This window comes from Sorghum bicolor, chromosome 5 (assembly GCF_000003195.3).
Source record: "Sorghum bicolor cultivar BTx623 chromosome 5, Sorghum_bicolor_NCBIv3, whole genome shotgun sequence".
NCBI lineage: Eukaryota > Viridiplantae > Streptophyta > Magnoliopsida > Poales > Poaceae > Sorghum > Sorghum bicolor.
The window spans coordinates 69,030,926-69,041,594 of NC_012874.2; the positions used below are offsets into that span (position 1 = coordinate 69,030,926).

Consider the following 10,669-nt stretch of genomic DNA (forward strand, 5'->3'; position numbering starts at 1 on the left):
GCTCCTCCTCCTCCTCCTCGATCGTCGCAATCAATTAAATCCCGACGGACGACGATCCTCCTCCTCCCCGCCGCCACCACCACCGTCGTCGTCGTCGTCTGCCGGCCGGCGGTCCGCCGCATTGTCTCGTCCGCCGCCCGTCCGATTTCACGTCGTCGCAGAACGCCGGTCCAAGAGACAAAGCATATGCACATATGCTAGGCTTCCACGGATCAATTGTTCAGCTCGCGCAATCCAATTGCTGCCTGCTGCTGCCACTGCATCCATTCAGGAACAACTCGATCCGTTGGGATTCGGATTGCCACACACGGACGGCGGCGGCTGTGACGATCCGTGTCGTGGTCTTGAGGTTGAGGAGGGGCGGCATCGGCATCGGCATCGGCACCGGCACCGGCACCGGCACCGGCGGCTACTGCTGTCGTCGTCGTCTCCGCGATGGGGAGGGTGAAGCTCAAGATCAAGAGGCTGGAGAACAGCAGCGGGAGGCAGGTGACCTACTCCAAGCGGCGGTCGGGGATCCTCAAGAAGGCCAAGGAGCTCTCCATCCTGTGTGACATCGATCTCATCCTCCTCATGTTCTCGCCCACCGGCAAACCCACCATTTGCATCGGCGAAAGAAGGTATGTGCGTGCATGCATCATCCATTCCTGATTCTGCTGTTTGCTCCATCACATTGACGATATTAATTTCATGCACAAGTTTTGTGGACATGCATGGATTGACTTTTTCCTTACTGGATTTTGGAATTGGTGAATTTTGTGGTCAAATCGGGAGGATAACCATTGCAAATTATATGTATTTTTCCCCTTTTTGAAATGTCTTTCTGTTTTAGGATTTTTTTTTTCATTATTCTATTCAAATGATCCTTACTACCTATGTAGCTCGATCAATGTTTTGTCAACAAATTGAGATGGTAATTTGAATTATTAATTTGCACTATACCTTTCCTTTACACATTGTTGTTGTTGTCTTTGCAGCAACATTGAGGAAGTCATAGCAAAATATGCGCAGTTAACCCCTCAAGAGAGAGCTAAAAGGTAATTCTGCAGGTCCTATATATTGATCTTGTAGATTAAACATACGTGTTCATGAAAATATACTAATTAGTATTCTTTTTCCACCGGCTGGACAGGAAATTAGAGAGCTTAGAAGTAAGTTATCTCAACCAACAGATTTATCGACACGGTTACTCTCTTACCTTACCACTTTTCAGAATGCATGACCTCAATGATCTCCTTTGTTGTACTCAAAAGGCCCTAAAGAAGACTTTCAAGAAGCTAGACCACGATGTAAATATTCAAGACTTCTTAGGCTCTGGGTAATTCTGCCGTTTTTTTTAGAAAAAGAAAAATAGAATGCTCATTGCAACAGAAATGCCTAATTGCAAAGAAAGAAATCACTGACATACTATTTCTGAATCAATTTCAGGGGTCAGACAGTCGAGGTAGAGTATGATGAATCGACAACTAGAACAAGCAAGTCATGTGATTTCGTTTTTACTTCTTCATGTTTCTAATGCTGTTGGATTTCAATAATTTGACAGGAGTTATCAGGCCATCTCGGTTCATTGCAATGTCAAATGGCAGAGGTTCAAAAGCGTCTCAGGTGAATAACATCGACTCACTTGCGCATGCAGCATCAGAAATTTCTGTGTGATATTCGATAAATGCTTTAAGCATGTGCATATCTTTTTGAAATCTTTCCATTCAGTGCTGCTGTGATTTTCCTTTCATGACTCATGATCCTGTTAAAGGTGGCCCCGTTATGCATCTATGACATTGATGATAAAATTCATAATAGCATATCATAGAAATAATGGGCAACAAAATGAGAGAAGTGTAACAGCAAGGCGATTTGTTTTTCAGTTATTGGAGCGATCCTGAGAAAGTTGAGAATATCGACCATATAAGAGCAATGGAGCAATCTCTCAAAGAATCTCTAAACCGCATCCAAATCCATAAGGTACACATCCATAACCTTCTTGTTTACTTCAGATGATATATCTTAACACTTTATAATATCAATATCTAGCAACAATTCATTGCATCTGAATTTTCAATATCCAGTCAGATAGTGTCGTTCTATAAGTAAAAAAAATAAATGAGTAACTCAAATTGGTTCTGACTTCTGCATCGATTTGGATCTCTCTAGGAGAACTTTGCAAAGCAACATCTGATCGGCCTACAGTGTGCTGCTGCCCAGGTAACTAACTAACTAACCTCAGCTTCAGGTGCATGTCAGATGTTTTTCAGGCTTGCATATATCTGATCAAGATGTTGCCTCCTGCCATGTATGTTTCAGTTCCAGACCGACATGCAGTTGCCTCTAGGACTGACCGGTGAGCCGGGCCCTTCGTCCTGGTTCCAAAACGGCGGTGCCGATGGGCAACAAGCCATGATGCTACCGGACGACTCCAGCCTGCTCCATCAGAGGTGAGCTCAAGCTCCAAAATGCCCATTGCTCTGATGAAAATAAACCCATCTTCTGTTAAAGTGTTAACTGACGAACAAACTGATATGGTCTTGGTGCAGAGACATTGCTGGTTGCTCGACGAGCACGTCACTGCCGGGCTACCCAGGCTACTTCAGCATGACCAAGCAGGAGACGGACACCGGCGGCGGCAGCGAGCACGCCGGGCAGGCGGCGGTGCACCAGCAGCCGCCGCCGCCGCCGCCTGACTTCAGCCAGGCCGAGTGCCTGACGTCGCTGCACCTGGGCGCGCAGTTCCCGTACGCACCCTGCTTCGACCACCCCAGCCTTTTCAACGACCGGATGTTCAGGCCTGATGCTGTTGAGCTGCACGACGGCAGCGCCGGCATGGACTTTGGCGGCGGCCACTTCGACCTGCCCAGGCCTGGCGACGAGGCCAGCTTCCAGAACTGGGCGTCGGCGGCGGCATGTGGCGCGGCCATGTTTGACCACCACCATCAGCAGCAGCAGCATCACCAGCAATCACAGTCGTCATCTGCACAAGTGAGTACCAAACTGCCATGCCCCAGGCTTGGCCATGCATAAGAACAAACCACTCTTTTATAGTGATGATTACTTTCATAACTGTCTGTTTTGCCACATATGAACTTGTTTATCTATTTTCCATCACAAATTTATAGCTCCTGTCAAAATATTTCAATATGTTTTTTTAAGAAAAAGTTCATTTTGCATCAGTCAACCCGAGAGGCGCGGACTAATAAGTCTGCTTCACAATCCCTCAACTACAAAAAAAAAAAAAAAAAAAAAACATTCAATCCTCAACTACTACATCGTCCTGGTTAACCAGCATCTCATTTGAATTGTAAAAACTCAAAAAAAATATCTCACCTGAGGAATATTTGTTACTTCAATAAAAAAATTATTATGGAAACCATGCAACAATTAGTATATGGCTCAGTGCGTTAATTTGAAATTTTAGTTTAAGGCCTTGTTTAGTTCCAAAATATTTTGCAAAATGGACACTGTAGCTTTTTCGTTTGTATTTGACAAATATTGTCCAATCATGGACTAATTAGGCTCAAAAGATTTGTCTCGTCAATTTCGACCAAACTGTGCAATTAGTTTTTATTTTTGTCTATATTCAGTACTTCATGCATGTGTCTAAAGATTCAATGTGACGGGGAATCTGAAAAATTTTGCAAAATTTTTTGGAACTAAACAAGGCCTAAATTTTAGATTTCAAGAAAAATATACTTACTGTAAGTGAACAAAATATTTTGGTTATAGAATCATGTATAAGTGCAGATAAAATCGAAAATTCTAAATGTTTCCTAATTTTCTAAGATACAAAACTATTTTAGCATTACTCATGTCTCCACATCAACACCAAAAAGAGAACCAATTATTTTTAATCCAGGGAATGTCATCTCCTCATGGTCGAGATTATGAAAAATGGGCAGTTATGATTTCTTTTTACTTTGACATTATTATGTGTTTAACTGATTTCGGTCTCTCATGTGGACCAAGACTGAATCTCTGACCATCAGCTTCCTGCAGCAACAACTCTAGCAACTGCCTCATTCGACCACGCCGTTGTTTATCACGGTCCATCTCAGCACCAGCAAGTCATGATCGGATGATCCTCCACTGGTAAAACTCGGAGATAATATTTGCTCCCAAAAGGCGCTACCATATCCGTATCACTAAACTAATCAGCAATGCAAGATGTGTAGGAAATATTGGTGTACGTATAGGCAACAATGCCAATGTAAAATATACATTATTGAATTGTAGCCAATTCTTTCTTGTAACTGTCAATTCGTCTCCTGTAAACTATGGTATAGCTTTCATAAAAGGATTGGGCACTTAACTAGTAGTTTATAGGCATTCATCTTTGCACGAATGAAAAATTAACAGGGTTAAAATGACAGTGTGATTTTTTAGTCCATTCTATATAGATGCATGGAAAGTAATGGTTGAGCATTATACATGTGTATTCATTTGTCATGAGACAATGCACCATAAAAAGAAATCTATTGTTCTTCAGTCAAACCCTAAACATGGTTACTTCTTGTTTATCAGAACAGGCAGTTGCATTTTGGGAAAACAAGGCTTTATGAAGCTCTGCATCATAGACCAACTAGAATGACTATTGTAGCATATACTATGAAGTTCTACAGCATGACCAACTCGAATCAAGTATCACCAAGAGCGTGCAGTCAAGAACTTCTAACATATGAAGTTTGTTCAGATATGTTCCTTAATGGAACGGGAAGGGGGAAATCCCTATTCATCGTTTTGCTCACAGGCTGCTATTTCATAGTGAATAGATTTGTTTAGTTAAACAATGTTTTTTCGCGCGGATGTTGCTTAATTGATCTGTCATGGAGGTCATGTAATTTTAACCAAATTATTTGATTTAGGCCTTGTTTAGTTCCCAAAATTTTTTACAAAACTTTTTAGATTACTCATCACATCGAATCTTGCGACACATGCATGAAGCATTAAATATAAATTTACACAGTTTACCTATAATTTACGAGACGAATCTTTTGAGCCTAGTTAGTCCATGACTAGACAATATTTGTCAAATACAAACGAAAGTGCTACAGTATCCATTTTATAAAAAAAAAATAGAACTAAACAAGGCCATTAGTTAAAGTGAACACGGCTTAATGTCTATGCTCTAGTAGGCTATGTCATAGTGCCCATCTAGAGGAAACATGTGGTCTAATCACAAGCAGCTAGAGGATAAAGTGAATCTGCATGGCCGAGTGTAGTCCATCGACTGTATTATCCTTTTTTTTTATGAATTACTCCTTCTATCCTAAAATAGTGTTCTTGCTACTCGATAAATCAACTTTTTTAAACTTTAACCAATTATATATAAAAGAATATAATTAGTATCATTAGATAGATTATTAAAAATATATTTTTTTAGTAAACTTATTTAAAGATATAAATATTGTACATATTTTTTATAAAAAATCAAATTTGAGAAAATTTGATCTGCACACGTCTTTCTTTCTTGACAGAGGGAGTATATGTTTCTGAATAAACTCAGTGCAGTATCCTGGTGGAAAACAGAGATGGCAGCGCGGCTGCTGTGGCAGTGTCGGAGGAGCTAGGTTGTGTGGGGCAGAGGAAGCAATTATAGTAGAGGGGATAGGTATTAAAAAAATACATATAGTAATCTGAAATGGTAACATGAAGATCCGGACGCAAAATGTGACTTGGATTAAAGAACAGCTTGATAAAATTTCACCTCACTTGTGTGGAGACCGACTCAAAAATAAAAAGCAGCAGATAACATTAAAAAGCCTGACATACACCAACTCCCCCCCACCCCCACCCCAAAAAAAAAAGGAAAAAAGGAACTCCAGACCCGACCGTGGTAAGCAGCTAAACCGACTGAATGAAAACTCTAATACAAACCTATTGTATAAGTTCAGTTCATATAATATAATAGTTCATATAGTATAATAGTTCCTGCAGCCCTACAGGAACATAACAAAGCTACAACAACCTCTACGACACCAAGAGATTCCTCTAAAGGGTACAAGAATAAGGCCATGATGAACAGCTCAAACATGTTACCAGCTCTCAAGTCTCTACAAGTTTCTATCAGTTGTTCGGCGGCAGGTGGCAGTTGAAGAGGCTTGCACAATTGGCAAACCTAACATGCACTCATTGGAGCAAACCATGCCAATTGTGCCAAGCTAATACTGTCCCCCAGAAAGGACAAAAGCAGCAATCAGCATCAGTCTAACAACCCAATTGACACCAAGTTTTTATTTATACCAAAGCACCACCCTGGCTCTACATTCACAGCCAGCCTGTCAAACTTACAAGATAACATGCCATGCCTTTCAATCAGACTGAATGAATGCTCAAAGAGGGGGATGGAATATACACATATAATTTAATCATGATGTTTGATAATTTATAACCAGATGACAATAGTATGAAGCAACTGTTCTGCACTCAACACCTACCAAAAAAAATTTTCCTTCTTACAGATTGAATAAAGAAATGTAGCTGTACAAGCAAGCACCTAGCTGTTCACAACCCCCACTTGATTCTTCTTCCCCTTCAAGGTCATCATGCAGCTTATAATCCGAGCCTCAGGGCCATGAGAGGGGGCAGTGATATCTTTTTTCCTGATTTGTTTATTGGGAAAGAATTGAGAAAAAGATGGTGATGGAGGCTCAATCGGATCGTGCACGGACTGCAACAAGAAATAGGGAGAAGAAGAAATGGAAAGATGAATATTTATGCTGCTGCAATGGCACTGTAGCTAGAAAGGGAGAAGCAGATGGAAGGACTGGAGGATGGATCACGGAGCTCTGTGCAAGGTTCAGGAAAGACCGCCTCGGAGTAGCCAGAAACATTGGAACAAGACCAGGAACTTGAACCAGTATCAGCAGCCATGGAGAAATTGAGATTGGAAAGGCAGATAGCTGTGAATGGGGCATTATCGATTCCTGACAAAACTCCAGCAACTGAGATGTTTGTGCCGACCATGTTCTTCATGGTGACTTGATCGATCGTCGGGAGGTCAGACAGGTCGAAACTGTCATCTGGGTGGGTTGAGCAGTTACCAGTGAACTCAATGCCAACATGTACATTTTCCATTTGTACCTCAGAGATGATCACCTCCTCTATGTAACCCCCACGGCCTGGTGAAGTCTTGAAAGAAATACCTTTGTAGGAATCATGGATTCGTAGGTGGTTAACATGAATATCTGAGATGCCACCGGACATCTCACTCCCAAATGCAAGAGCAGCTCCAGAAGATGATAGCAGATCCACTCTGCTTATATGAATGTCAGACGTAGGCCTCCCAAAGGAAATACCATACTTGTCCCATCCGCTTTTCAGTGAAATTGCTTCATGGCTAACACTTATGGTGCTGTCTTCAATACATAAATTTGAACATGAATCTAAAGCAAGAGTGAACAATTAGTGAAATAAGTAAACACTTCTTGTCATCGCTATCAAGAGCATTTAAGAGTTACAAAGTACGAGTAGTTCAGATTCTTTGTTAAGGCTATGGAGGAACAGTTGGGGCATATTATACAGGCTTGGATGTTACCAAAAACAACAAGAAAAGGGAAAAAGAGAATCGGTGTTTCTTCAGGAATCAGGATGTTTTTTGCTGCATTCAGCACTAACACATTTAATGCTACCAGCAAGAATGAATTAACATATTTATGATATATTATGAAAATAGAACATAAAAAAATGTATTCAGACCAGAGGAAAAAAACATACCTGGAACTATGCCATCAGTCAGTGGAGCATCCAGTGAGGTCTCAATCGTCACATTGTGGACCTTTACATTACTAGAGAATACAAAAACATTATGCATTAATACAAATGCTACTAATATTCACCAAACCACACCATACACATAAAGCTAAGTTAATGGCATTGCACCTGCAGTACACCGGATGTATGCTCCAGGCTGGTGAATTTAAGAATGTCAAGTTTGAGATCACGATATCTTCAGAATAAAGAAACTCCAAAAGATGAGGACGGCTATGGTTCAGCTCATGGGAGAGCAGCCACTGCCACCATACTAAGCCCTGACCATCAATAACTCCATTGTTCCCTGTAATCAGTGGATAAGACATGCAATTGGCATTAAATTTTGACTAAAGAACATAACAAAACTTAAAAATCCATATACAAGATAGAGCAAAGCAGTTACCGGTTATGACAACATCGGTTAAGTTGTATCCATTTATCAAGCTTCGATGTCTAGGACCAGGAAGGTCAGTCCCTTGGCCATAAGATGGTAAAGGTTCCACAATCGGCCATTGTGATGAATCCTGCAATGAGAAAGAAAACAAAGAAAAGATACTTATGTTAGCACCTTCAATAATTAAAAATACAAAAAACTTCAGATCTGAAGAACATGGCATTGCTTGCCTTTTTACATCCCAAAATACATATATGGCATACAATGTGTAATGCCAAACCACGTTTGTAAAGAGTTATGCATGTCAAAAGAGAAAAAAAGTTCAATAACGACAGAGAAGTGACCACAATCTGCATGGCAGGACCTAAGAAACACGAATAGCCTTTTTTGATACAAGATTAATGAGGTAAGCTTGACCTCAAAACTATGCAAAAGGAAAACTGCCTATTCTTGGCTACCTGCCTCGCAGCAATAGCTATGTTTCACCTTCCAAAAACTCACTCCATGCAGTGTAAAAGCAAATAGAAACAAGTACAAGCCTCTCATCTAGATCAAAACTTGAATACTACTTATCGTAATACCTGCAAAGGATTTTCCCCATGATATGAAGCAATAACAAAGAACATAAGTAAGAGCAAGAAAGATGGAGTCCAGCTCCATGGCATGTGACTTTCACCTCACAGATGTCAAAATCACTCCTTCCTGAGGTAGTACATCCAACAACCATATCTAAACAGACTAAGATGACCAGATCAGCAATACCAATCCTAGCACCAGCTCACATCCAGCCAATGCAGGTTGAAAAGGATAGGCACACACACTCTGAATGCCAACGCGAGCAGAATCTCTGTAACTACTAGTGCCTTAACAACCCGTGACAAGAAACGGAATCGAAAGCAAATCAATGGCCCCCCGCACTACCTTTGCGCCGACGATGACGGCGCCTTGCTCCAGGTAGATGGTGAGGTGGCTGGTGAGGTTGAAGCTGCCGGTGAGCCAGCGGCCCCTGGGCACGTACAGCTGCGCGCCGCCCTTGTCAGCGAAGGAGCGGACGTAGAAGACGGCGTTCTGGAACGGGACCGTGTTGAGCGTCCTGCCGTCCCCGACGGCGCCGAACTCGGTGATGGTGACGCTGTGCGGGCGCGACCCCGGCGGCGCCTGGTCCCGCAGCTCGCCGCGCGCGGTCGTGGCGGCCAGCACCACCACCACCAATGCCAGGACGACCTGCATTGCCGCCGCAGCAAGAGTTAGCAGAAAATCAATGTACACCACACGAACCAAACACGGCGCATTGAATTGGAAGCGAAAATCATTCGAATCAACAAACAAAGCTCCCGAAACTTGCGCCCGCATACTCGCGCCGCGAGCATCGAAAGGGCATCTTCGCTGCCACAAGATCTCCGCGGGCGGGAGGGGGGGTGAGCGATCAGGGGAGCAACGAAAGGGCCCGCCATTCTCTGAACAAGATCCCGAATTCCGGCACGGATCGCACGGGATGGCGGCAGGCGCTCGACAGCCACAGCGAAATCACGACGCACGCGCATGAATAAAGCGGAAAACAAACAAGAATCCAAAGAGCCACCCGCCCATTCGGGAGCGAGTATGAAAAGCGCCATGAAAAAAAGAGCGAGAGAGAAAAAAATCCCAGAGCGAGAAGCAAATCATCAAGCGAACGAAGCAGCAGCAGCAGCAGGCCATCGAATCCAATCACGAGAGGAGAACGTACTTACTACTAGGCCCTTCATGAGTCCGTCCGCCCGTCTTGGCCGCCGCGGGGGTGGAGGAGGAGGGAGGCGAAGGACGCAGCGGCGATCCCAGACGCCGCCGCCGCCGCCGCAAGACGCCCGCCCCTACAGCGGAACACGCGGATACCGGAAAAAAAGGAGGCTCCTTTTCTCCCGGGAGAATCAGTTGAGACAGATAGATACCCCCGCCACCCCCGGGAGAAACGGAAGGGGAGCGGAACAGCCGCCGGCTGCCGCTGCAGCTGAGGAGGGGGAGAGAAGCTGCAGCGCCTGCTGCGGCGGCAGGAGAGGGGAGCGGAGGGGATGTCTTTACAATGCCTCTGTACTGCTGCTACTAGTAGGAGGAGGAGGAGGAGGAGGAGAGGAGACTACCAGCAGTAACAATACTCTGCTTCCTTCGTCTCCTCTCTCTCTCTGCTGTCTCCTATGATTATATATTTTTATTTTCTAAATGTGTGAGAGAGATTTTTTTTATATAAAAGGAGAAAGGTTTTAGATTGGGGGCTAATAGTTTCCAAATGTGAGTGAGAGATTTATAAAAGGAGAAAGGTTTGAAATTGGGGACTAGTAAAACCGGAAGGAGGTGAATGGGGGAGAGAGAAGGGTTTGTGTTGGAATGAGTTGGCATGCTCTAATGTTCCTTGTTAGGCTATCTCCAACAGGAGAGCCATTTGGGAACCCAAACCCAAAATGGGTCTCCAACACAATACCTATAGCCTCCAACAGCCAGACAGAAGACCCACTTTGGATATCAGGAGAGGCATAACCCAAATTTGGGTATCCTCTCTCC

General features: G+C 43.3%; 2 protein-coding genes across 4 annotated transcripts; one reads left to right on the forward strand and one right to left on the reverse strand.

Annotated features, from left to right (window-relative positions):
• Positions 371-4,863, forward strand: LOC8070180 (agamous-like MADS-box protein AGL65). 3 transcript variants are annotated; one of them, XM_021461752.1, is made up of 12 exons: positions 371-620; positions 978-1,037; positions 1,133-1,151; positions 1,254-1,318; positions 1,429-1,444; positions 1,544-1,605; positions 1,866-1,962; positions 2,152-2,202; positions 2,302-2,432; positions 2,532-2,973; positions 3,978-4,080; positions 4,513-4,863. In XM_021461752.1, the coding sequence occupies exons 1-11, from the start codon at positions 436-438 to the stop codon at positions 4,068-4,070; spliced, it is 1,221 nt and encodes a 406-aa protein (XP_021317427.1). In that variant the 5' UTR covers positions 371-435; the 3' UTR covers positions 4,071-4,080; positions 4,513-4,863. The 3 variants fall into 3 exon arrangements, with proteins under 3 accessions (XP_021317427.1, XP_021317426.1, XP_021317428.1); XM_021461751.1 differs by lacking the exon at positions 4,513-4,863 and having other exon boundaries at positions 3,978-4,360; XM_021461753.1 differs by lacking the exon at positions 4,513-4,863 and having other exon boundaries at positions 3,988-4,360.
• LOC8070181 (probable polygalacturonase) lies at positions 6,318-10,279 on the reverse strand. Its single transcript, XM_002451175.2, has 6 exons — positions 9,865-10,279; positions 9,056-9,358; positions 8,144-8,264; positions 7,870-8,044; positions 7,705-7,775; positions 6,318-7,373 (listed from the first exon to the last, which is right to left on the reverse strand). Exons 1-6 carry the CDS (start codon positions 9,877-9,879, stop codon positions 6,703-6,705), a joined length of 1,356 nt encoding a protein of 451 aa, XP_002451220.2. The 5' UTR covers positions 9,880-10,279; the 3' UTR covers positions 6,318-6,702.